This window comes from Tripterygium wilfordii, chromosome 12, assembly GCF_013401445.1.
Source record: "Tripterygium wilfordii isolate XIE 37 chromosome 12, ASM1340144v1, whole genome shotgun sequence".
NCBI classification, from domain to species: Eukaryota; Viridiplantae; Streptophyta; class Magnoliopsida; order Celastrales; family Celastraceae; genus Tripterygium; species Tripterygium wilfordii.
Window position 1 is genome coordinate 11,536,474 of NC_052243.1, and position 25,872 is coordinate 11,562,345.

General features: G+C 38.1%; 4 protein-coding genes and 1 long non-coding RNA gene across 12 annotated transcripts; 1 reads left to right on the forward strand and 4 right to left on the reverse strand.

The window, feature by feature from the left end:
- Window positions 1-96: 96 nt before the first annotated feature.
- LOC120011487 (pectin acetylesterase 8-like) lies at window positions 97-3,037 on the reverse strand. The gene is made up of 12 exons (XM_038862612.1): window positions 2,911-3,037; window positions 2,704-2,786; window positions 2,363-2,492; window positions 2,168-2,247; window positions 1,996-2,082; window positions 1,786-1,910; window positions 1,616-1,676; window positions 1,475-1,528; window positions 1,260-1,337; window positions 977-1,082; window positions 505-650; window positions 97-408 (listed from the first exon to the last, which is right to left on the reverse strand). Exons 1-12 carry the CDS (start codon window positions 3,035-3,037, stop codon window positions 304-306), a joined length of 1,182 nt encoding a protein of 393 aa, XP_038718540.1. The 3' UTR covers window positions 97-303.
- Window positions 3,038-4,943: 1,906 nt separating this feature from the next.
- On the reverse strand, window positions 4,944-25,872 carry LOC120010918 (2-dehydro-3-deoxyphosphooctonate aldolase 1). 6 transcript variants are annotated; one of them, XR_005470953.1, is made up of 14 exons: window positions 9,763-9,953; window positions 9,567-9,664; window positions 9,195-9,291; window positions 8,277-8,342; window positions 7,797-7,856; window positions 7,604-7,678; window positions 7,420-7,504; window positions 6,855-6,913; window positions 6,666-6,710; window positions 6,042-6,140; window positions 5,652-5,699; window positions 5,453-5,500; window positions 5,160-5,275; window positions 4,944-5,059 (listed from the first exon to the last, which is right to left on the reverse strand). XR_005470953.1 is itself a non-coding variant. In XM_038861847.1 (14 exons), the coding sequence occupies exons 1-13, from the start codon at window positions 25,734-25,736 to the stop codon at window positions 5,219-5,221; spliced, it is 873 nt and encodes a 290-aa protein (XP_038717775.1). In that variant the 5' UTR covers window positions 25,737-25,872; the 3' UTR covers window positions 5,014-5,059; window positions 5,188-5,218. The 6 variants fall into 6 exon arrangements, 5 of the variants coding, with proteins under 5 accessions (XP_038717775.1, XP_038717774.1, XP_038717773.1 ...); XM_038861847.1 differs by lacking the exons at window positions 7,420-7,504; window positions 7,604-7,678; window positions 7,797-7,856; ... (2 more) ...; window positions 9,567-9,664; window positions 9,763-9,953 and adding exons at window positions 23,336-23,420; window positions 23,538-23,612; window positions 23,739-23,798; ... (2 more) ...; window positions 25,505-25,602; window positions 25,701-25,872 and having other exon boundaries at window positions 5,014-5,059; window positions 5,188-5,275; XM_038861846.1 differs by lacking the exons at window positions 9,567-9,664; window positions 9,763-9,953 and adding exons at window positions 25,505-25,602; window positions 25,701-25,865 and having other exon boundaries at window positions 5,014-5,059; window positions 5,188-5,275.
- On the forward strand, window positions 9,277-15,850 carry LOC120010922. The gene is made up of 2 exons (XR_005470954.1): window positions 9,277-9,333; window positions 15,638-15,850. It is a non-coding gene; the product is annotated as an uncharacterized LOC120010922 (long non-coding RNA).
- On the reverse strand, window positions 12,719-13,919 carry LOC120010920. Its single transcript, XM_038861852.1, has 3 exons — window positions 13,634-13,919; window positions 13,123-13,270; window positions 12,719-13,001 (listed from the first exon to the last, which is right to left on the reverse strand). The coding sequence occupies exons 2-3, from the start codon at window positions 13,184-13,186 to the stop codon at window positions 12,733-12,735; spliced, it is 333 nt and encodes a 110-aa protein (XP_038717780.1). The 5' UTR covers window positions 13,187-13,270; window positions 13,634-13,919; the 3' UTR covers window positions 12,719-12,732.
- LOC120010919 lies at window positions 21,402-22,670 on the reverse strand. Of its 3 annotated transcripts, none has more exons than XM_038861849.1 (3): window positions 22,092-22,670; window positions 21,815-21,963; window positions 21,402-21,693 (listed from the first exon to the last, which is right to left on the reverse strand). In XM_038861849.1, the coding sequence occupies exons 1-3, from the start codon at window positions 22,103-22,105 to the stop codon at window positions 21,431-21,433; spliced, it is 426 nt and encodes a 141-aa protein (XP_038717777.1). In that variant the 5' UTR covers window positions 22,106-22,670; the 3' UTR covers window positions 21,402-21,430. The 3 variants fall into 3 exon arrangements, with proteins under 3 accessions (XP_038717777.1, XP_038717778.1, XP_038717779.1); XM_038861850.1 differs by having other exon boundaries at window positions 22,045-22,670; XM_038861851.1 differs by having other exon boundaries at window positions 21,402-21,745; window positions 21,815-22,670.

Below are 25,872 nucleotides of genomic sequence, written 5' to 3' on the forward strand. Positions count from 1 at the left end.
TAACCTAAAGTCTGATAGTGTGGATTGGAAAAGAATATACAGTCAAAAGTTGATCTTTTACTGCTAAACTTACTCTTGACTGTCTCACTTCTCAACTATTATATTAAGAAAACTTGAATGAAGCATTGTCTTTAGATGAGAACAATAATTGATTACATGAGGTGGGAAGATGGTAGGAAAACACCCTCCACTCATAGTATAAGCGCAGAGGGGGTGAGGACTTATTTGCTTATTTTTTAGCCTAATTCAATAATAAAAAAAAAAGAACAGACTAATCAATCTCATCTGTTCCTCTAATGAATCCTACTTGTGAACGAAAGCACAAATGGAACTGGAAGAGAAAGGGCCATCTATCATTCGTACCGGCGCTCGGTCGTAAAACCAGTCTCCTACTGCCTTTGCAACAGTCTGCAAATTATAATTATAGACAAGAAGACAGTCATTTCATGAAACAAGCAAAATAAAACACAGGGAGTAGGAGAAAGCATACTGGTAGTCTCTTACAGTATTACTAATCGTTGGTGATCCAGGCATCAACCATGTTCCCTGAAATTCTGTTTGGCAGTGAGAAAAGCAAGAATCAATAAACATTCCTCTAGCTGGTGATTTCCCAACCGCAGATAATGCATTTAGAAACTCCAACCTAAAACCTGAAAAGAAAAAGAAAAAAAAAAGAGTCAGATTCTTTTATGAGGCCATATATATAGTTCTTGTCAATACTTGAATTATCTTCTTTTTTATCGTGTACGGTGGGACCCGTAGCAACTATCCTTTCGGATGCATACTAGCTAACAAACTACGCATGCCAGGCTAGCCCATGGAAAATCCACGTGTGAACTCATGCCTCCGAGGAGGATTGAATCCCGGTGAGAGATTATCATTATCATACATTTTATCACCAGGTCAACACCATCATTGGCCGATACTTGAAATTATATGATATAACGATGAGCAGCTTCAGCTTGTGTTACTAAACCTTGGATTGTTTTGAGTTGACTGAGTGAGCATTTCTTTATATCATCCTTGCATTGGCCCCAATAGCCATGAGGATCAGCTGTGTCAGGCACCAAGATGTTCCTTATCTAAATTAACACAAGAGCTCCATGCATCAGATAATATGAGAAAACAAAAACACTACTGCTGACAGGCAACTTTTAACTGAAAATCAAACAAAAAAAATCACAAACTTTGTCGAAAATCATCCCGAGCTGCCGATTAATTTAGTTATCGATTTCACTTAAGAACAGAAATGTACTAACCTGCCAGGAATCATAGGCGGCGTTTAGTATAAACAGCGGTGGCTGAATTGGTTGCACCACATTTTGCGGAAAGAAGCACTGTAAAGTACATTTTTGTTTTGAAACATTAGAAAGAAAGCTTGTATGGTGTCGTTCTCGATTACCTTAAAAGAAAAAGCAACCAAACAAGAGATATGGTTTGAGAGTGAAAATATGATCATAATACAGATGCATACCTTTTCTGGTTTCATTCGCGAAGTGCAAGATCGCGGAAAATTCTTTACTGATCCCTGAAAATTTTTATTTGTGACTGTCAAAACCAGAAACTATATTATGAGTTTGATTGAAAAATCATTAGGAGATAAGGAAGTACTTACATGGAGATCAACTATTTCACTGAAATATTCCTCAATTTGTTTTGCTCCAGAGACATCATTCCTGCCACAAATTACACCTTTTAGAACTCAAAACACATACAAACATATATGCAGATACATAATAGAAGAGAGTTTTTGAGATTATTTAGGGTTCTTATGAACAAGCTTACACGTCGATAAAATAACCAGCATCGGAGAGGCATTTCACATTAGTACCCTTAGGTAACAGGGCTTTGAAGCTGTTGCAATGCAGAATCGATGCCAGGCCACCGGCAGAACAACCAGAAAGCATAGCCTATATTTAAAATAAATGAAACCAAGGAACTGATAAAAAGAAGAAGATGGGAAGTGAAAAATGTCTAGAAGAAGAGACTGCTTACATTTTTAGCATTGTTCATTCCTTTCCTCAGTAGTTCTTGAATGACAGCATTCCAAATCCTTTCTCCTCTGAAGTGAAGATTAGTAGCCTGATGAAAAATTTTCAATCTTGTTAAGAATAATCAATGAAATAATTCAAAACAAAAATTCATTGAGGAAAAGTAAGTAACTTACTGGATTCACTGCTTCAACATCACCGGTGAACGATGACCCGTCGCAGTACCTAATCTTAATTCTGTTCCAGTTGTAGAAGTCTGGATATTCAAACAAAACTCCATTGAAGTTAGTTCATACTATACTGTAAAAAGTGAAGAAATCAAGAATGATGTAAAAACTCTTGGATATATATATATATATATAAATGCTTGCCTGGATTATAAGCTTGTGTATTACTTAGTATTCCTGAGAAGGGAAGTTGCTGATCCATTTGTTTAGACGAACCTAAAGGTGAACGGCTACGCCAAAGGCAACTTGTGACATTGTGACACCATCCTCCTCCCTAATAATATATACCCAAACAAGAAGTCATTTTTTGAAAAGATCTCTAAACAGTGGAATTTGACAAAAATATGGTGGGGACATTAGGGTAGTGACTAGTCTTGAGTCTTGAAAACCAAGTCGGAACGAGTATTCCAGTCAAGTTTCGCGCAATTATGACAAAGCCGACGTCTTTTCATGTATGTATCTTAAATTAATATAGTAGGACAAACCTCAAAGTGAACCAACCAGTTGTTGATTCCACTGCCAAACCCCCTATCTAAATGGTATGCTGGTGGACTACCATCCAAACAAACTGCAAAAACCCAAACAAAAAATGAAAGAACAAGTTTTTAATCAGCACAGAGAGAATCAAAACTAACAGCACCCATGAATTTTTATAAGTTGTTTGAGAGAAAAAAAAAAAAAAAGTTTCTCACCTGCTCCGGTAGCCGCCACATTCTGGACGTAAGTGATTCCTACATAACTATCACCTTCTGTTCTCAGCAACAAGAGAGAACAGACTACAAGGGTTAGCCAATATTGGCCTAATCTTGCACCAACCATTCTGTTCATAGAATATACTAGATGTTGTATTGGGCCAAAAAGAAATATGCCATTATATATAACTTTGATCATATATATATATACACAGAAGGAAGCTCCATTAATTTTGATCCTTTTAGTAATTTCATGACACCATAAACACAACTATTAGCCTTGTTGAATATTTAGTAAAATCTTTAACATCATGATTAAGAAGCTTCCATATATATAATTGTGCATAATATAAGCAATCACTCATTTACTATGAATGACAATTTTATTGCCATTTATGCTTTGGTATTACTCGTTTCGCCATTAATAAAATGCAATGCATTCTCCACCAACAAAAGAAAAAGGAAACAATGTCAGAAGTAAGAATTACCAAATTTTTTTGATAATAGAGAATGACACCATACAAATTTGTTATTTGAACATTCGATATGAGCCTAAATTGGTACTGTCAGACCCGCACATACGAGTACATTCTCACTTAACAACATGGTAAGTTAAGCCAAAATTCGACGCGTGGCCATATAGATATTGCTGCCAATGGAAGAATTAAAGAATTCTGTTAGAGGAAAAGGTGTCGGGTGATGGGGCTAACTAACTTCATCCGAAACACGGTTGCTAAAAGGAAGCCATGCATGCAAGTGTGTAACCAATCTTATCGGTTTACACGTTCAACGATAAATTGCAGCTACGAACAGATAATTTTTTTTTTCTTTTTCTGTGTTGAAGGAAAATAAAGATTATTATATTTATGTAAGCCATATATTTTCTTACAAATAAAATTGGGATTTTTTGTTTTTGGTTTTATAACAGTTTTATGTAATGTGCCATATTATGATTGATAGGTTTGAGTGGGACCCAATAAAAATGGTGGATTGTGAATTTGATTTTTATTGTTTAATTTGCAGCTTCATCAAATAATTTTAGAGTTAATACGTCAAAAAACTATATAAATGACAAATTGTGGGGGAGGGGGGTTTGAGAAAGAGAAGGATTGCTGGAATGATTGATTATTCCTAGTAATTGTGAGGGCGATCATGTTATTGCAAACAGTCCTAATTTAACACAACGGTTGAGAACCTCTTAGGCCGAAGAAATTTGAGGCAATAGCAGATCAGTAATGTTCTTAGATGTTCTGAGCCGCACGTGGCTCAACAAAGTCACGTAGGAGAAATCCACCAATGGGCATTGATTTATTCAACGAGTCTAATAACCTTGGCCTGACCCATGCAACTGAGGACCTTCTAGTGCAGTAGTACATGGTTCGCATTTTATTAATGATTCTTTTTAAGAACCACCGCATGTAGTGTCTTCTACAAAAGCGTCAGATGTTCTTTGCTTTGCTTTGGATAGTTAATTTCATTGGACAACACCAATAGCCCTTATCAGACGGTATGAGTTTATTAGTAAGGGTGGCAAAAAATAAATTTCGGATCGAACAAAATATTTGTCTCTGAACCCTAATCAAAATTGAATTTCGAACGTATTTAATTGACTACACCTAAATTGGTTTAAATTCAAATAAGCAAATCCAACAATAAGTTAATTCAGGTTAGGGTCTAGACAACTAATCTAGACAAAATTTATGTGTTTGAACCCTGACTCGGTTTTAAACCAGACAAAAACTTTACGTTTGGACACAGGTTTCAAAAATATAACCTATAACTTGGTTTAATCCGACTCAGAGAAATTCGATCATTAGGACCGAACAAAGTTTTGTCACCCCTTATAGAGACTAAAGGAATTAATACGAATCTCATGAGTATGCTCAACTAAAATCACTTGAAAATAGAAAATGAAAAAATAAATGATTTATGTTTTATGTTTACTAGAAAATAAAAAACAAACCAAACAAACAAACTTGAAGTTTTTAGCATAGAAAAACATGAAGTATATAACTCGGACATGAATACGTACATAGCTGATACTTAGCGTTTCTCGTAAAAAATAACAACAAAATTCAGCTGCAGAGTAGCATACATAAAGAATTTTTTTTTTTTAAGTTCCTCAATACAAAGTGTGAAACAAAATGACCTGAAAAATTGAGGAAAAAAAATCAGAAACTAAAAGTGGAGGACTGAAATGGCAAAAGTACCTAATATTTGGATAAAACAGTCCATGAGAAAACAATTACTTATCATTCAACATCGTTATTGACTTGCCTTTAGCAAGCTCAAAGCTCCCAAGCTCTTTCTAATCATGGAATGGTGTGAGATCAATGCTCATGCGTTTCTTCCCCTTGCTTACTCTCTTCACAATGTCAAGAACAGAAAGCCCCACATTAATTTTTGTGAACAAACTAACTTGATAAATAAATAATTTGCAATCAAGATCAGATATACAACAACCAACACTCCCAACAAATGAGAAATGAAAAGAGAAGATCAAACATATTCCGTCACATTTAAGGATTTCCAAAGAACTTACTGCTATTGCCACGAGTTCTTGCAGCAGTTCCTCCAAATTGCGTAGAGGCTACATATAATTAGATGGAAAAAAGTCAATTAACTCTGAAAATAGCTATTAGCGTAGCATTACATTTTGTTCATATGGAAGTAACCTTCATTAGCTAATACCAAAGACTTTCATATTAATTTGAGCCACATATAACATATACAACACTCACCCATTGTGTTGGACCATCGACTGGGGCATTCAGAGGATCATCGTGAACCTAGCCAATGGAAAAAAAATAATTGCTCTTAGTATTTTATAAAACCTCAGCTTCTTTAGATCTCGCTCTCAGAAGCAACAGATTAAAATTTTACAAAATAACCATAAATATAAGCTTAGAAGAGGAAAAGACAAATTCTCTTAAAAAAACCCATCCTAGAAGACAACGAATTACAGTGCTAGGCTCAGGACCACTGTTATCTACAATTCTGTAACTACATGCCACAACCATATACTATTACAGAAGTTGGAAACTCCACTAGCTTTTGTTAAAAAATCAAGCATCAGTACCATTGTTTCAGATAGGATTTGAACATGAATTGATTACTTTCATTCTCCCTACCTCCATAAAGATACCATCCACCCCAACAGCAACTGCTGTCCTTGCTATGCAAGGGATCAATTCACGGAGACCTCCACTAGCAACACCTCCACCATCCAACTATTAAAGGAGAAACAAAGGCAATTTAACCCATAAATAAGGAAAATAATGTCAGCCATAAATGTGATGCAATAAAGTACATTTGACTACAGACATAATATGACAGTGGTATCGAATCACGAGGATACCTAGTGAGCATAGAAAACCCCTAGAACCACAGAAAAGTAGGGTGAAGAAGTTATTGGTAGCACAAATGGAGAGGAGAAAGCGGCTAAAACCTCCAACAAAAAAAAGACATACTAAGATGACACAACCAGCCAAACCACTTATATGAGCGCTCAAAAACAAGAAATTTCAAATCTTCCTCCAAATCTACATTAGCTATATCACCGTAAAGAGATTATTGCGAACCAACCACATGTGAGCATTGGCTGACTAAATGCTTTAAAACAAGTAACAAGTTTGTTTTCTACATTTTGCATAGACAAAATAAAAAACATGTGGAATATTGTGATTTCAATTGATTATAAAACAGAAGCTGCGCCAAGTGCCTAGTTATTGAAGACAAAGTAAGAAAATACAAACCTTCTTCCCCGCTGGCTGTTGCAATGAATGTGTGATGTCAGCCACCTGTATTGGAGCGCTTCAGTGAACAATTGTATCTTCCAGAATATGAAATGTAAATGTGGGCAGCACTTGAGAATTAAGCATAGCAACACTAAGAAGGATTGAATCACAAATAAGAAAACTAAGTACGAATGAGCAACTACTTACAACTGGACAATTAGCTTCTCTCATCCACTCTAAATTGCGTGGATCAACAATCAAATCATCTACAAAATAAATCCAAGACATTGGATCAATCAACTGCGGAAGGGAAAATATCATTAAGCATCAAGATTCAAGACCCTTTTACAACCTACACAAACCGCTGATGACTTAAATTCCAAAAATTAAAATAGAAAATGATTGGAATCAAGTTACATCTCAGACTAGTATGTTCAGTTTTTGTGGAACCCTTAATCCATTGGTTGATAATGGTATATAACGCTCCCACAGTGGTGTGGCAGGTTTTGGGAAGGGCATATGTATGTAACCCTGTCTTTGTAGCGCAAAGCCTTTCCTTGTTTTGAACTCTATGCCTCTTAGGTTGCAATGAAACAACTTTGTTGCTTCATGAAATTTTATGGACTAATACAGAGTACTTCCAGAGATCAAGATGAAGAAGAACTAGAGATACTAGAAACCTCAATATCTATTACATACTACTCTTTATTTGTAAAGATAACCAAGATCGCCTTTCACAATTAAAGGGAAGAATTGGATACTAGAAGCTTACTATAGCCAAACATTGTTCCTCTCTCACAAACCATGACATTTGGATTTCCAGCCAATCTGACTTTCTCAGCAGAATTCTCCATAACCTGCAAATTTCAATAAATATCAGTTCAGAAAGATTCAATCTCGTTAAAAACAGAATATGATGGCAATGAGTGAGAGAGAGAAATTTGTGAGACACTCACTGAAGGAGCACAAAACTGTCCCTTCTTGATATTGATAATTTTTCCAGTCTTCGCTGCTGCGACCAGCAGATCTGTCTGTTGTACGTTGTGACAATTAGATAAAAGAAGAATAACTATGCAACTTTCAGACTAGGGTCACATAACTTTTAACTGGGAAGCTTTGGGATCGAACAAAGAAAGCATGAAACTTAACCTGGCGACATAAAAATGCTGGAATTTGTATGATATCTGCAACTTGGCCAACTGTTTCACACTATAAAAGAAAGAAGAGATGTCATTATATCTTATTTTATAGATAAGTAAAGCCCACACTTTTTAAGGTCCTATAGTCCCAATATTCATGGAAATTTTTGCAATTTTCTTTAATTCATTGTATTATTGAGATCTTTAGAATTAGGGCTACATCTATCCCATTAGGAAGTTCCAATTTTTCTCTATTGAAAATTGGCCAATTTTCCTTTTGCATTGATTAAAAGTCAAAGTTACAAAGTTCTGACATTAAATAACGAGGCACCAATCATTCACAATTGCTGCCCATAACAGTTCAACCATACATAAGTGGTTCTTCAATTTCTTTCTTTAGTTGATTTCAGAACAAACACCACTGGAGTAGATGTTCTAGAAATCTAAGAAAAATAACTCACTGACCCTAGAAAAGAAAACTAAAAGCTACCTGAATACTTTCATGCACATCAGTGACAATGGGGATGTCATATGCTATTTTAACTTTCTCTAAGATCTGCAAACAAAACAAAAAAATTAGTTACTCTAAGAAATTTCACAATACTTCAGATCATTGCAAGCAGGAAAAAAGGCATTTCAAAAGATCCAGCCATACAATAACATAAAAGATGCAGTAAACAGAGAATCACAAACTTAAGAAGAAATTTCCCTATGTATCACAGATGCATTAGCAAGAAGCCATACTAGGCTATCCATCCTAACTTAAATTTGAGAACTTCCAATACCACTAAAATTATATTGTTCCGGCCTCCAGGTTCTCCATTGCAACATTGAAAAATGTCTTTATTTATTTGAAAAATTTTTGTGTGTAAAACACCAAATGATTACGGGCATCACACCCACGATTCATATAAAAAGATGTGTATATAGGCATGTGCCTATGGGAGTATGTAAGCAGGTTTTTGTACATAGAGCATGATAGAGTGAGGGTGGGTCATGCATATGCATGTTAAACTGGTAATTCAAACGCTATGGTATGGTTGTCTTAATACTCAATGCAGATTATGATTTTTATGGAAGCAAGGCTTTTATTGTAGAATGTAAAATATTACTTAAAATTTCCCTAAGAGTTTTTAACAGTAGCAGTTATCTAAGAAACTGTACAAGACATACTCTAGATAGATGCCCTCTTTTCACCATTTTGTTGCTTTCATTATTCTATTATGACGAAAAAATGAAGCAAAGCCCAAGCACACAATACATAAATAAGAGACCAATCAGAAGTTCACATCCTACTTCTGATCATTTTATAATTGCATTATTGCATAGTGAAACATCCAGCACTTCAAGATCGGAAAAACTCAAAACAAAATTGTACAAAAACAAGAAGTTCACCGCCAGCCTACACCTTCAAGCCTTCAGCCATGCCCGGACCACGAAAAGATTTTGAGGACGTTCTGTTAGCTTTGTCAAAGCTAGATTTGAAAACTAGTGGCAAACCAACTCTGTAAGGAAGAAAACAGAGGCTTACGCTGGAGATCAACAAGGTTGAATGAGCTAAACTACTTAAGAAGTATAATAAAACTCCTAGTTTTCCAATTCTTCCCCAAATCAGTAATAGACACATTACAGAAATCATAAACAAATTCCATAAGCCTTCAATTCTGGATCTCCTCCAGTCATAACAAAGAGAAAATTAACCATTTCTTTTATCATCTTCCTTCTATTTTAATTTTCCAAGAAAGTAATAAAGGCATTGCAGCAAAAAGAGTGAACCTACTTGGCTGCCACATGCTTGATGTGCTTCGCCATCCTCAGAATGTGCTCCTCGGATTCAATCACATTAGGGCCCGCTAATAGGAAAAATGGTTCCGCTGCCTAAAATCAAAATTCCGATATAAAAGTACGATCAGAAGAAAACGATCCAAACACATTTCCTGGCCTAGTATATATGCTCCGGGGTTCAGGGTACAAACCTTGAGATGCTGAAATAGTAGTGTTGATGAATCCATATCCACAACTCAGAAAATACAACGGAAGCTGCCAATTAGTCGCCGGCGATGGCTCGGAAGATATATGACAAAACAAGAGGAGCCGAGGAGGGATCAGAATTCTCAAGAGGCGAGACTGTGTGAGTAGCTGACGGTGAGAGAATTAGAAACAGTCCATGTTGAGTTGGGTTGGATCTGTCTGGATGACTGGATGGAATCCCGATGTTGGGCCTGGTCAACCCCAAACCTGGGCCTCCATCTCGGTGAAGTCAAGGCCCAAAGTGGTGATGGGCCTGTAGGCTTTTCTTACACGGATTACCATTAACAAATTCTGATGGAAATTCCCTTTCATTTTAGTTTAACTTTGCTTTCATTTTGTGTATAAAAATAAAACAGGCTTTTGGCGTTTTGCACAGAAAGACTAGTATTATTAAGAAAGTCAACAAACGTGGATATTAGTAAGATAGTTGACTATTATAAGAGCATCCTCATCAACCCCATATGTGAATGGACAACATAATAGTTTGACCCCTCCAAACTCTAACGTAGTAATAATTATGGTACTAGAAAATAACATTGTTAAGGCATCCCAATGATAACCAACTCAAAAACATCTCAATAGTATGTGAAATGTGTTCATTGGGTAGAATGACATCATAACAAATGACTCACTAAAAATCACACCCAATGAATACGTGTCACACACTATTGAGAAGGTTATCATTGGGATCTTTATTATTTTTGTATAGAAAATGATAATTTCTTTTTTTAGATGCAAAATCATATCCCATAGGAGAGAGCGGAGATGCAAAAGAACCAAAAAAAATACTGGTAAAAGTGTGGATGAATGAGTAGTTGAGAAGTTGCATTCCAGTTGACTCTTAACAACATAAAGGACCTGTGTAGAGGGATAAGTAAACGACTCCTCCTTTGATTGAAATTGATTCAATTTCCCCAACTTTTGCATGCCAAGCTGCAGTACTGCTAACATGGTTACTTCACCCCCCCTTCTTCTCTTCCTCTTCCTCTTCATTTCTCTGGCACCCAGTTTCTCCATGGCAAACATAACACTGAGCTCATCACTGACTGCAGCTGCAGATGAAAAATCCCAGTGGCCTTCACCATCAGGAAAATTTTCATTCGGCTTTCGCCAACTCAACAACACAAACCTTTTCTTGCTTGCCATATGGTTCAACAAGATTCCTGACAGAACTATTGTTTGGCAAGCAAACGGAGACAACCCTGTTCCAGCGGGATCAACAGTCGAGCTCACCTACTCTGGCCTTGTCTTGAGAGATCCCCAAGGCCAAACTAAGTGGGTCGCAAAACCTGCAAATACAACTGTATCTTCAGCATCGATGTTGGACACAGGAAACTTTGTTCTTGCAGGTAACAATAATGATTATGTCTGGGAAAGTTTTAAGAATCCCACAGATACCATTTTGCCAACCCAGATATTGGATTTGGGAAGCATGTTGTTTTCAAGGCTAAGTGAAACCAACTACTCCAGGGGAAGGTTTGAGCTCCATTTCTCTAATGGAGTTCTTGAGCTCAATCCTATAGCGTGGCCATCTGAGTCTCGCTACGATTCTTATTACAGCAGTGAAACTAGTACAGATCCTGCTGAGACTGGTTATCAGGTGATCTTCAACAAATCCGCAGATATTTACATAGTAAAGAATAATGGAGAGATTTCCCAACTTCCTTCATGGAGTAGTATTAATTTGACCGTAGATTACTACCATCGAGCAACATTAGACTTTGATGGTGTTTTCACACAATATGTTCATCCAAAAAATTCCAGTTCCACCCAGATCTGGTCGGCGGTCGCCGCTGCGATCCCTTCCTGAGAACATATGTACTGCTATATTTAGTGAGTTTGGTAGTGGTGCTTGTGGCTTCAATAGCTACTGCTCCATTCAAAATTCAAAGCCTACTTGTGACTGCCCACCTGGTTTTAGTTTCAATGATCCGAATAATAGATTTTCGGGCTGCAAACCATTGATCTCCATAGGTTGCGGAGAAGAAGATGGATCAAGAGACCCTGAAGAGTTGTATGAGATGACACAGTTTGATAGTGTAAACTGGCCACTGGGTGATGACGAAAGGTTGGAACCATATAACCAAACACAATGTGAAAAGTCTTGTTTGCATGATTGCTCTTGTGCAGTTGTCATCTACAATGGTAGACAATGTTGGAAGAAAAGATTGCCACTCTCCAATGGGAGATCAGGAGAAACTGGTTTTACAGGGCCCTCATCAAAATAAGAAAGGGAGATACGCCTTCAAGTTCTTCCGACAAGCCTGACAATAAGAAAGAGAGATCATTTCTAGTTAATCAGGGAACAAGAGGTTATGTAGCTGCTGAATGGTTCAAGAATGTGCCAATAACAGTCAAGGTTGATGTTTACAGCTTTGGTATCTTGCTACTAGAGATCATATGCTGCAGAAGAAGTGTGGTGATGGAGCTGGAGCAGGAGGAAGAAGAGAAAGCAATACTAGCAGACTGGGCTTATGAATGCTATGTGGCCGGAAGATTAGATGTTTTGGTTGATAATGAGGAAGTTGTCATGAGTGATGCCAGAAGGGTGTACAAGTGGGTGATGATTGCCATCTGGTGCATTCACGAGGATCCTTCAAGAAGGCCCACGATGAAGATGGTCATGCAAATGCTAGAGGATCTTGTCGAAGTTCCTAAGCCTCCATGCCCAACTCAATCTTTTGAGAGTTGGACATGCTAGAAGTCGAGTCTTTGTCATGTTCAACATGTGTCTAATATTATAGTTTAAGAAATGAAGTGAATAATGTAGCATAAAATTGTTCTAGCATGAACAAGGAAGACGGTGATCAGTGATTTACAGGCATCTAGTTAATACTAGGGGCATCCATGTGCTTCACGCGGCTTGTAATAAACTATATTGTATAATAAATTCAGTTCACGTATTCAAATTTATTCTATGAATTTGAAGCCATGCCAAGTGTAGATTGAAGTCTATGTAATTGTAATATAATCTTTTTACAGACAGCGATTATATTCATATCACATTCATGTTTTGAACAACACACCCAACTGGGAGCATTACCAGAAGGGCCATCCCAACCAACCTGGGCCACATGCTTAACATATGTAGGGTAGACCATTTCGAGGATGTGGTCTTTCAATGGATGAACTACGTCCTCACCCCGTGTCTGTCTCTGTCTCTGCCTTTGTCCCCTGCTGCCGTCTGCTTGCATGCAAGGATCACAGAAGATATTAGCCACACTGGCCTTTCAACCCTGACATTTTATAACTTTAAGAATCTGGTACCTAAGTCTAGTGCATCAATGAGAGCAAATGGCACTTACCACCAAATGATGACCCACCGAAGAAAGACGAAAAGATGCCAAACGGGTCATCGCCGCCACCCATTTATTCCTTGAATGCGTCCTCCCCATACTGATCATATGTCTCATGCTTCTCAGGATCAATAAGGACCTCATAAGCGTGGGCAAACTACAAAAGAATTCCAAACTTGTTTAACACCAAGCCAAAACATAAACTCAATAGCTAGTTCCATAAGTTACTCAAACCTCAGCAATTCTAAAGTTTACTTGAAGAAATCGGTAGAACTACATACATGAAAAGGAACAAAGACATCCAAAAAAAAGTGCCAGTTAAAGAAAACTAAGAAATACAGAGATATGTTCCTCGAGCAAACATAAACAGAAAATGAAAGAGAAAATTAGGGGAAAATAATCCCAAACTTGATCAAAAAAATTATAATTCAGCCTATTAAAATCCAAAATTGATGAGAAATCTGGTAATTCAGCCTGAATCAAGCGGACAAACTCTATAAGCTATAATATGAGAGCAAACCATTGTGGGATTCGGTGATGTTCAAGTGAAGCCACCTTATGAGCCTTAAAGAACAATAAGTAGCTATCCAAGCACGATCAAGAAACACAGCAGCGTTTGGTGACGATATGCCAAGTGAAGAGAAAGCGACGACAGCAAAGCAAAGAGCAATCGATCCCAACGCATTACATCGAAGCGCAGAAAGGTATCCGAGCGCGTCCCATTCGAGGTGGATAAAAGTATTCAAATAATCTATTATTGCAAATCAATTGAAGCAGAGAAAATAGAACCTATGAAAACCATATTCGATTACCATGAAACAATTCATCAATTCGAGGTGGTTGTTGTTCACTAAACTAACTGATTCAATTCTATCTGGACATTGGATCTGAGGCTTTACTGAGTACGCAATTACCTGAAGCGAAGAGAATTCAATCTGAACACAATCCATCAAAGGAAGAAAAGTAAAAAATAAAGAGAAGAAAAGGTTGGGGTGGAGATAAATTGAAGCGTAAGAAAAGGGTACCTGTGAAGACCCTACCCTGCAAAGGAAAAGGGCAGGGCTTTTTTTCACCGTGGCGTTGGGGCCACTGATACTCACATGCTTCCACCCTCCGTAAGCAACTCCAGAACCATTCCACCCCATGAATCGGTCCGATCTTCGACGCTTTCCAACTCCGATTTGTTGCCATCTTCTCCGTCTATTGCGGCTTAGAGGATCTTGAGATAGTCAGCAATCAAATCCACATAGTCTCGCAGTCTGTTGTAAAACAATAAGTTCAACTACCACCAATGTTTTTGGCCATAAGTATACAAAGTCGATGGAAGTAATAATGTAAGAACAATACCAAATGAAATCACAACATTAAAGGTAAGCAAAACACAGGAAATACACAACTCACCTCAGATGAACTCTGCTCCAAGGAAATGATAACATAATTCACCACAATACTTCTATAACGGAACAATCATAAATGTCTTGTCCAACTCTGCATGGCCTGAAAACATCAGATTCTATGAGAGCAAATCCCTTGATCCAAACATCCCACGTAGAGTATGACAATTGACAACAAATATATTTTCTACATCATATAAACCCATAACTACGAATCAGTGTGGTCATTGCACTACTGAGTTAACTTTTTAAAAATAAACTGATTCCCGCAGAATTGCTGTGGACAAGGCAGTAACATAGGGACAGTCTGCAACGGGCATAGTAGTTCTTTTGTACTGGCAGTACTGCCTTGTCCACTAAGTACTTGATAAGTTGGCTAATGCTAAGCCTAGGAGGAGGGTGTAGAGGAGGAGGATTCCAATAGAAATTCACACCTTTTTTTTATTGAATCCTCCTGAACTCTCCATTCTCCAATCACGGTAAACCCTCCCCCCAAGCTTGGCCTAAATCCAATCATTATTTTTTTTCTGATGAATTTCAAGCCAACACGAACAACTTATATGATACAGGTACAATGTACAATATATATAAAGACCCTCAGGCCTCTTCTGACTACAACTGCAGAAAAAGGAAATTACATCATAAAGACATATCCAAAAAAATTACATAGACCTGCATAACAGCATGAATTTCTTATCTATCTTTCATTTTTGAAAGTTTTAGTGAATAATAAGGGCATCGAAGCAAAGAGGGACCTACTTGATTGCGGCATGCTTAGTGTGCTCCTCGGATTCAATTACATTAGGACTCTCAAGTAGGAGTTATGGCTATGGTACTAGTACTTGTAAAGATCAAATGCACCAAACCAAAAAACCAATTTCTAGACGATACATTGACTAGCCAAGCACATGCTAGACGATACTCAAGGGTTCAAATTTCAAACCTTGAACAGGTTATACTCTAGAGTCTAGAAAGATGCCCTCTTTTCACCATTTTGTTGCTTTCGTTATTCTATTATGAAGAAAAATGAGGCAAAGCCCAAGCACACAAAACATATATAAGACATCAGCCAGAAGTTCAACATCCTACTTCTTCTGATGATTTTATAACTGCATTATTGTACAGTGAAGGTTGAATGAGCTAAAGTACCTAAGAAGTATAATAAAACTCCTAGTTGTCCAATTCTCCCCCAAACCAGTAACAGACACATTACGGAAATCATAAAGAAATTTCGTAAGTCTTAAAAACAAATCTCTAATTCCTTCAATTGTGGATCTCTTCCAGTCATAACAAAGATAGTATAAACCATTTCATCGATCACGTTCGTTCTATTTCCATTTTTTTTTAAAAAACAACAAAGGGATTGAATTTGAAGCAAAAAGAGTGAACCTACTTGGCTGCCACATTCTTTATGTGCTTTTCCATCCTCAGAATGTGCTCCTCGGATTCAATCACATTAGGGCCCGCTAAAAGGAAAAATGGTTCCGCCATCTGAAATCAAAAAATTCCACGATCAGAAGAAAACGATCCAACCACATTGGCTGGCCTAGTATATATGCTCAGGGGTTCAGGGTACAAGCCTTGAGCTGCTCAAACAGTAGTGCTGATGAATCCATATCCACAACTCAGAAACTACAACGGAAGCTGCCAATTGGTCGCCGAAGAGGGATCTGAATTCTCAACAGGTGAGACCGTGAGAGTAACTAACAGTGAGACACTGAGACTCCATGTTGAGTTGGGCTGGGTCTGGATGGAATCCAGATATTGGGCCTAATCAACCCCCAACCTAGGGCTACATCTCGGTGACATCAAGGCCCAAATTCGTAATGGGCCTGTGGGCTTTTCATACACGATTCCCATTAACAAATTTGGAAAATTCTGATAGGGCAATGTGTATTAAACTAAAGGATAATGCTGGAGGCCCCAAAATTTGACATCCAAAAATTCTCCATATCTATGTGGTATTAAAATGATCATTGATTAAAAACACAAATGTAGGGCCCACTTCACATCCAATACTTCACATTAAATGGGGGTCGTTTGGGGTCACTTTTTGGGGTCTCAAGCGTTATTCTTGAACTAAAATTTATTGTTTTTAAGAAAGTCAACAAACGTGGATGGAAGACCAATAAGACTTCTTGCCCGTTCGACCCGTAGGCACTACTTTGTTCGGTTGTTCCCCATTTAATATAAGAGCATCGCCAACCAAAGATGCAAATGAAGAACTTTCATAGTCCATTTGCATATAGCATTCTTCCAAACCACAAAATCAAACTTTCAAACTTTCAAACTTTCAAAGTAGTAATAAATAGGGTAACAGAGAATGATAATCTCTTTTTTCGTATGCAAAATCTGAACCCATAGGAGAGAAAAAGTAGAGGTGTAAGATATTTGATCTAAGATATTTGATGAATTTTGGGCTTTCATATATGAAGACAATGAATTTTGGGAGATGATTACCCATGTAGACCCAAAAGTCTACAATCAATTTGTAAAGTTGAACAAGACCTTCAACAATGTACAAGATCACACTAGAGGTCGACCGTCAGGCATGGACACCGGTGTAGTGTCGATCGGGAAAGTTTCGACGGTCAAGTTAGTTGATGGTGAGGGAAATATTTAGTGAGAGAAAGGGAGAGCAAGGGATACCTCCAGTGGGAGAGCCCAATAAATGAGAAGGGTCTCCTCTATTTATAGTGCTAATGTCACATGACCTACACATGTCGACCCGTACGGACGGAGCTTCGACTTTGATTAGTCCCAAGGACTCAAATAGAAGTTTCCTTAGCATCATGGGCTTTGACCCTCTTGTAGAATAGATGGGTTTCCATGAACCCGTTAGATTGGCTCAGTTGGGCTTCAGTAGGCCTCTTTGGTCTATCGGGCTTCAATGGGCCTCTTTGGTCGACCGGGCTTCAATGGGCCCTTTTCGTGTATATTTGCATAAAGGCGATTTTTTGCCCATACAACCCATTTGGTTATGTGGACTGGAGTATGTGATTCTATTGAGAAGTCAAATAAGATATTATAGTATTGTAATAATAACAATAATTTTTTTTTTGAAAATGTCATATACCTGATTGTATGAAGTTATTCAATAAATTAGGTAAATGAGGCCCATAGGCACTCGAGCTCACCATAAAAATGGAATACAACTTAGAGGACTAAAAAAACAAGAACAAATTAAGAAAACACAAACACTAAAATGAATATTGCCAGACATTGCTGGATGACACCGTATTACACTAAACATTGTCGAATGAGTCCGACTCCACCGGTCTAAACCGGGTAAAAAAAACTAAACAGAAAAAAACACACATAGAGATTGCAACTTGGATCTACAACAAGCATCTTGGCCTCCCCTTCAACAAGATAGGTCAAACTCCCTCAGATCTGACAATATATGATCGAAGATCCACGTCAAATGGAGGAGATTGAAATATGGAGAAAAGAAACCCTGTAAAATCCTTATTCAAACACAAAAAAATAAATAACAAAAGTAAACAAATCTAGGTGGAGAAAGGGTAGAATATTTTTTATTCTGATAGCATTTCAAGCCAACATGAACAACTTATATGATACAGGTACAATGTACAATATATATAAAGACCCTCAGGCCTCTTCTGACTAAAATTGCAGAAAAAGGAAATTACATCATAAAGACATATCAAAAAAAATTACATAAGACTTGCATAACAGCATGAGTTTCTTATCTTTCTTTCATTTTTGAAAGTTTTAGTGAATAATAAGGGCATCGAAGCAAAGAGGGAACCTACTTGATTGCAGCATGCTTAGTGTGCTCCTTGGATTCAATCACATTAGGACTCTCAAGTAAGGGTTATGGATATGAAAAGATCAAATGCACCAAACCATAAAAAAAATCTCTAGACGATACATTGACTAGCCAATGAAGCACATGCCAGACGATACTCGAGGGTTCAAATTTCAAACCTTGAGCAGGTTATACTCTAGATAGATGCCCTCTTTTCACCATTTTGTTTATCCTATTATGAAGAAAAATGAAGCAAAGCGCACAGACAAGTATTAAGAAAGTGAACAAACGTGGATTCTACGCTACCAATAAGACATTAAGACTTCTTGCCCGTTTGACCCGTAAACACTACCGTGTTCCATAATTCCATTTAATAAGATATTGACCATATGAACATCGTCAACCGCAAAAAAAAAATGAAGAATATCATAGCCAACTGTCTTTTTTTGCCATTTGATAAGATAACCGCAGAAGGAAATGAAGATATATAAGTCAATTGCCCCGGCTGTTGCATGCCAGGATGCAGTCCAAATATGGTTACTCAAATGGCTTATTCAGCCACGCTTCTTCTCTTCCTCTTCATTTCCCTGGCACCCAGTTTCTCCACGGCAAACATAACACCCAACTCATCACTGACTGCAGCTGCCGATGAAAAATCCCAGTGGCCTTCACCATCAGGAGAATTTTCATTCGGCTTTCGCCAACTCAACAACACAAACCTTTTCTTGCTTGCCATATGGTTCAATAATATTCCTGATAGAACTATTGTTTGGCATGCAAACGGAGACAACCCTGTTCCAGCGGGATCAACAGTCGAGCTCACCAACTCTGGCCTTGTCTTGAGAGATCCCCAAGGCCAAACGAAGTGGAACACAAAACCTGCAAATACAACTGTCTCTTCTGCATCGATGTTAGACACAGGAAACTTTGTTCTTGCAGGTAACAATAATGATTATGTCTGGGAAAGTTTTAAGTACCCCACAGATACAATTTTACCGACCCAGATATTGGATTTGGGAAGCTTGTTGTCTTCAAGGCTAACTGAAACCAACTACTCCAAGGGAAGGTTTGAGCTCCGTTTCTCTAATGGAGCTCTTGAGCTCAATCCTATAGCGTGGCCATCTGAGTCCCGCTACAATTCTTATTACAGCAGCGGAACTACTACAGATCTTGCTGAGTCTGGTTATCAGGTGGTCTTCAACAAATCCACAAATATCTACATAGTAAAAAATAATGGAGGGATTTCCCAACTTCCTTCATGGAGTAGTATTAATTTTCCTTTTGATTACTACCATCGAGCAACATTAGACTTTGATGGTGTTTTCACACAATATGCTCATCCAAAAGATTCCAATTCCACCCAGATCTGGTCGCCGCAGCGATACCTTCCTGAGAACATATGTACTGCTATAACTAGTGAGTTTGGTAGTGGAGCTTGTGGCTTCAATAGCTACTGCTCCATTCAAAATTCAAAGCCTACTTGTGACTGCCCACCTGGTTTTAATTTCAATGATCCAAATAATAGATTTTCTGGCTGCAAACCACTGATCTCCATAGGTTGCGGAGAAGAAGATGGATCAAGAGACCCTGAAGAGCTGTATGAGATGACACAACTTGATAGTGTAAACTGGCCACTGGGTGATTATGAAAGGTTGGAACCATATAACCAAACACAATGTGAAAAGTCTTGTTTGCATGATTGCTCTTGTGCAGTTGCCATCTACAATGGTAGACAATGTTGGAAGAAAAGATTGCCAATCTCCAACGGGAGATCAGGAGAAACTGGTTTTACAAGGGCCCTCATCAAAACAACAAAGGGAGTTACGCCTCCAGGCTCTTCCGACAAGCCTGACAATAAGAAAGAGAGATCATTTCTAGTTGAAGAACTTCCTCTAGGAGGCTCCATACTTTTTAACATCTTGCTAGTAGTTGCAATTGGTGTGTTCTTCTTCAAGAGACGTGAAAGAGAAGTGGCCAGTGATGTCAAACATTCAAGCATTGTTGAGACAAATTTGCGACACTTTACGTACAAGGAGCTCGAAGAAGTAACAAATGGGTTCAAGGAAGAGCTCGGAAGGGGCACCTTTAGCACTGTGTATAAAGGTGTTCTGAAAAACGGTTTAGAAAATCTTATTGCTGTCAAGAAATTGGACAAGTTCGATAAAGATAGGGAGAGCGAATTCCAAACAGAAATGGGAGCGATTAGCAAAACCCATCACAAAAATCTTGTCCGATTGCTCGGATTCTGTAACGAAGGGTCTCATCGAATACTGATATACGAGTTCATGGCCAACGGCACTTTGGCAAATTTCCTCTTTTCAATTCCAAAACCAGATTGGAATGCAAGGGTGCAGATTGCTTTGGGGATTGCAAGAGGCCTTTTGTACTTACATGAAGAGTGTGATGTGCCTATCATCCATTGTGACATCAAGCCCCAAAACATACTTCTAGATGAATGCTTCACAGCAAGAATATCTGACTTTGGATTGGCAAAAATGCTGCTCTCCAATCAAAGTCGAACTCGTACCCTAATCAGAGGAACGAGAGGTTATGTAGCTGCTGAATGGTTCAAGAATGTGCCAATAACAGTCAAGGTTGATGTTTACAGCTTTGGTATATTGCTACTAGAGATCATATGTTGCAGAAGAAGTGTGGTGATGGAGCTGGAGCAGGAGGAGGAAGAGAAAGCAATACTAGCAGACTGGGCTTATGAATGCTATGTGGCAGGGAAATTAGATGTTTTGGTCGATAATGACGAAGTTGCCATGAGTGATGTCGAAAGGGTGTACAAGTGGGTGATGATTGCCATCTGGTGCATTCAAGAGGAACCTTTAAGAAGGCCTACGATGAAGATGGTCATGCAAATGCTAGAGGATCTCGTTGAAGTTCCTAAGCCCCCATGCCCAACTCAAGCTTTTGAGAGTTCGACATGCTAGAAGTCGAGTCTTTGTCATGTTCAGCATGTGTTTAATATTATAGTTTTAAGGAATGGAGTGAATAATGTAGCACGAGATTGTTCTAGCATGAACAAGGAAGACGGTGATCGGTGATTTTCAGGCACCTAGTTAATACTAGGGGCATGCATGCGCTTCACGCGGCTTGTAATAAACTATATTGTATAATAAATTCAGTTCCCGTATTCAAATTTATTCTATGAATTTGTAGTGATGTCAAGTGTAGATTGAAGTCTATGTAATTGGAATAGAATCTTTTTACAGACAGCAATTATATTCATATCACATTCATGTTTTGAACGACACACCCAACTGGGAGCATTACCAGAAGGGCCATCCCAACCAACCTGAGCCACATGCTTAACATATGTAGGGTAGACCATCTCGAGGATGTGGTCTTTCAATGGATGAACTACATCCTCACCCCGTCTCTGTCTCTGCCTTTGTCCCCTGCTGCTGTCTGCTTGTATGCAAGGATCACAGAAGATATTAGCCACGCTGGCCTTACAACCCTGACATTTTATAACTTTAAGAATCTGGTACCTAAGTCTCGTGCATCAATGAGAGCAAATGGCTCTTACCACCAAATGATGACCCACCGAAGAAAGACGAAAAGATGCCAAATGGGTCATGCCGCCACCCATTTATACCTTGAGTGCGCGTCCTCGCCATACTGACCATATGTCTCATGCTTCTCAGGATCACTAAGGACCCCATAAGCGTCGGCGAACTACAAAAGAATTCCAAACTTGTTTAACACCAAGCCAAAACATAAACTCAATAGCTAGTTCCATAAGTTACTCAAATATACCTCAGCAATTCTAAAGTTTACTTGAAGAAATCGGTAGAACTACATACATGAAATCCCACATCGATCGGCTTAGTGTAAGGTAATGACGTGGTTTGTAAGTGTGAGTGCAACCTCGAATACTTGATAGTCTTTTGAAGGACAAAGTCACGCGAATCTTATGCCAATTTCGGCTCCTCTAACCATTTTCACGGAACAGTAACTTATAGAAGTTACTGCCAAATCATGCCTACCTCCACCAAGGTAATTGCAAATTAATTTGATGGCGTAATTCCTCATCAGGTATCCACAGACATGCACAAAAATGCCAAAAATATCATCCAAGATCGAAGGACAACGACCAACCATGCAGTTCACACAGCTCAAAATGGCGGCCCACCTCCCAACCAGATATAGCAGACTATTGGACCATCTCATCCTGGTTCATCTCACCACGCACTTGTGACCCACAATGAAAGATACCAGGCCAGCACCTTAATTTGATATGAACTTAAGATACCTGCAGAATTGTGGGTTCACCTCAAATTCAAGGCATCAAAAGTACAGCCATTGACGAATTGCTGAGGTATATATGTATATATGCTGCCTGCCATCCCATGTGATTATCCACGGACTCGGAGTCCTCTCACATCTGCAGTTCTGCAATTTTTCCATTTTGCATAGCAACACTAAGAAGGATCGAATCACAAATAAGAAAACTAAGTATGAATGAGCAACTACTTACAACTGGACAATTAGCTTCTCTCATCCACTCTAATTGCGTGGATCAACAATCAAATCATCTACAAAATAAATCCAAGACATTGGATCAATCAACTGCGGAAGGGAAAATATCAATATATCATTAAGCATCAAGATTCAAGACCCCTTTACAACCTACACAAAGCGCTGATGACTTAAATTCCAAATTAAAATAGAAAATGATTGGAATCAAGTTACATCTCAGACTAGTATGTTCAGTTTTTGTGGAGCCCTTAATCCATGGGTTGATAATGGTTTATAACGCTCCCACAGTGGTGTGGCAGGTTTCGGGAAGGGCATATGTATGTAACCTTGCCTTTGTAGCGCGAAGCCTTTCCGTGTTTTGAACTCTATGCCTCTTAGGTTGCAATGAAGCAACTTTGTTGCTTCATGAAATTTTATGGATTAATACAGAGTACTTCCAGAGTTCAAGATGAAGAAGAACTAAAGATACTAGAAACCTCAATATCTATTACATACTACTCTTTATTTGTAAAGATAACCAAGAACGCCTTTCACAATTAAAGGGAAGAATTGGATACTAGAAGCTTACTATAGCCGAACATTGTTCCTCTCTCACAAACCATGACATTTGGATTTCCAGCCAATCTGACTTTCTCCGCAGAATTCTCCATAACCTGCAAATTTCAATAAATATCAGTTCAGAAAGATTCAATCTCGTTAAAAACAGAATATGATGGCAATGAGTGAGAGAGAGAGAGAGAGAGAGAGATAGAAATTTGTGAGACACTCACTGAAGGAGCACAAAACTGTCCCTTCTTGATATTGATAATTTTTCCAGTCTTCGCTGCTGCGACCAGCAGATCTGTCTGTTGTAAGTTGTGACAATTAGATAAAAGAAGAATGACCATGCAACTTTCAGACTAGGGTCACATAACTTTTAACTGGGAAGCTTTGGGATCGAACAAAGAAAGCAATCAAGCATGAAACTTAACCTGGAGACATAAAAATGCTGGAATTTGTATGATATCTGCAACTTGGCCAACTGCTTCACACTATAAAAGAAAGAAGAGATGTCATGATATCTTATTTTATAGATAAGTAAAGCCCACACTTTTTAAGGTCCTATAGTCCCAATATTCATGGAAATTTTTGCAATTTTCTTTAATTCATTGTATTTTTGAGATCTTTAGAATTAGGGCTAGTTCCCATTTTTCTCTATTGAAAATTAGCCAATTTTCCTTTTGCATTGATTAAAAGTCAAAGTTACAAAGTTCTGACATTAAATAATGAGGAGGCACCAATCCACAATTGCTGCCCATAACAGTTCAACCATACAACATTGCTAAGTGGTTCTTCAATTTATTTCTTTAGTTGATTTCAGAACAAACACCACTGGAGAGTAGAAGATCTAGAAATCTAAGAAAAAACCTCCCTGACCCTAGAAAAGAAAACTAAAAGCTACATGAATACTTTCATGCACATCAGTGACAATGGGGATGTCATATGCTATTTTAACTTTCTCTAAGATCTGCAAACAAAACAAAAAATTAGTTACTCTAAGAAATTTCACAATACTTCAGATCATTGCAAGCAGGAAAAAAGGCATTTCAAAAGATCCAGCCATACAATAACATAAAAGATGCAGTAAACGGAGAATCACAAACTTAAGAAGAAATTTCCCTATGTATCACAGATGCATTAGCAAGAAGCCATACTAGGCTATCCATCCTAACTTAAATTTGAGACCTTCCAATACCACTAAAATTCTATTGTTCCGGCCTCCAGGTTCTCCAGTGCAACATTGAAAAATTTCTTTATTTATTTGAAAAAAGTTTGTGTGTAAAACACCAAATGATTACGGGCATCACACCCACGATTCATATAAAAAGATATGTATATAGGCATGTGCCTAATAGCCTATGGGAGTATGTAAGCAGGTTTTTGTACATAGAGCATGATAGAGTGAGGGTGGGTCGTGCATATACATGTTTAACTGGTAATTCAAACACTATGGTATAGTTGTCTTAATGCTCAATGCAGATTATGATTTTTATGGAAGCAAGGCTTTTATTGTAGAATGCAAAATATTACTTAAAATTTCCCTAAGAGACTGTGCAAGACATACTCTAGATAGATGCCCTCATTTCACCATTTTGTTGCTTTCATTATTCTATTATGACGAAAAAATGAAGCAAAACCCAAGCACACAATACATACATAAGAGACCAATCAGAAGTTCACATCCTACTTCTGATCATTTTATAACTGCATTATCGCATAGTGAAACATCCAGCACTCCAAGAATGGAAAAACTCAAAACAAAATTGTACAAAAACAAAAAGTTCACCACCAGCCTACACCTTCAAGCCTTCAGCCATGCCCAGACCACGAAAAGATTTTGAGGACGTTCTGTTAGCTTTGTCAAACCTAGATTTGAAAACTAGTGGCAAACCAACTCTGTAAGGAAGAAAACAGAGGCTCTATTACGCTGGAGATCAACAAGGTTGAATGAGCTAAACTACCTAAGAAGTATAATAAAACTCCTAGTTTTCCAATTCTTCCACAAAACAGTAACAGACACATTACAGAAATCATAAACAAATTCCATAAGCCTTAGCAAGAAACCTCTATTTCCTTCAATTCTGGATCTCCTCCAGTCATAACAAAGATAACATAAACCATTTCTTCGATCACCTTCGTTCTATTTTAATTTTCCAAGAAAATAATATAGGCATCGAAGCAAAACGAGTGAACTTACTTGGCTGCCACATGCTTTATGTGCTTCGCCATCCTCAGAATGTGCTCCTCGGATTCAATCACATTAGGGCCTGCTAATAGGAAAAACGGTTCCGCTCCCTAAAATCAAAATTTCGATATAAAAGTACGATCAGAAGAAAACGATCCAAACACATTTCCAGGCCTAGTATATATGCTCCGGGGTTCAGGGTACAAACCTTGAGCTGCTGAAAGAGTAGTGTTGATGAATCCATATCCACAACTCAGAAAACACAACGGAAGCTGCCAATTAGTCGCCGGCGATGGCTCTGAACATATATCAGAAAGAGACGAGGAGCCTAGGATCTGAATTCTCAAGAGGCGAGACCGTGAGAGCAGCTGTGACTGACG

Coding starts and splice junctions, on each gene's coding strand:
- LOC120011487 (XM_038862612.1), bottom strand. CDS start 3,037: ATGGTTGGTGCAAGATTAGGCCAATATTGGCTAACCCTTGTAGTCTGT. Junction 2,787..2,910: donor TGTGGCGGCTACCGGAGCAG/GTGAGAAACTTT, acceptor GGGTTTTTGCAG/TTTGTTTGGATGGTAGTCCA. Junction 651..976: donor TCAACTCAAAACAATCCAAG/GTTTAGTAACAC, acceptor TTTTCTTTTCAG/GTTTTAGGTTGGAGTTTCTA.
- LOC120010920 (XM_038861852.1), bottom strand. CDS start 13,186: ATGGGTGGCGGCGATGACCCGTTTGGCATCTTTTCGTCTTTCTTCGGT. Junction 13,002..13,122: donor CGGTGGGTCATCATTTGGTG/GTAAGTGCCATT, acceptor GCATGCAAGCAG/ACGGCAGCAGGGGACAAAGG.
- LOC120010919 (XM_038861849.1), bottom strand. Junction 21,694..21,814: donor CGGTGGGTCATCATTTGGTG/GTAAGAGCCATT, acceptor GCATACAAGCAG/ACAGCAGCAGGGGACAAAGG.
- LOC120010918 (XM_038861847.1), bottom strand. CDS start 25,736: ATGGATTCATCAACACTACTCTTTCAGCAGCTCAAG. Junction 25,603..25,700: donor TACTCTTTCAGCAGCTCAAG/GTTTGTACCCTG, acceptor TTTTGATTTTAG/GGAGCGGAACCGTTTTTCCT. Junction 6,711..6,854: donor GAGAAGCTAATTGTCCAGTT/GTAAGTAGTTGC, acceptor GCTCCAATACAG/GTGGCTGACATCACACATTC.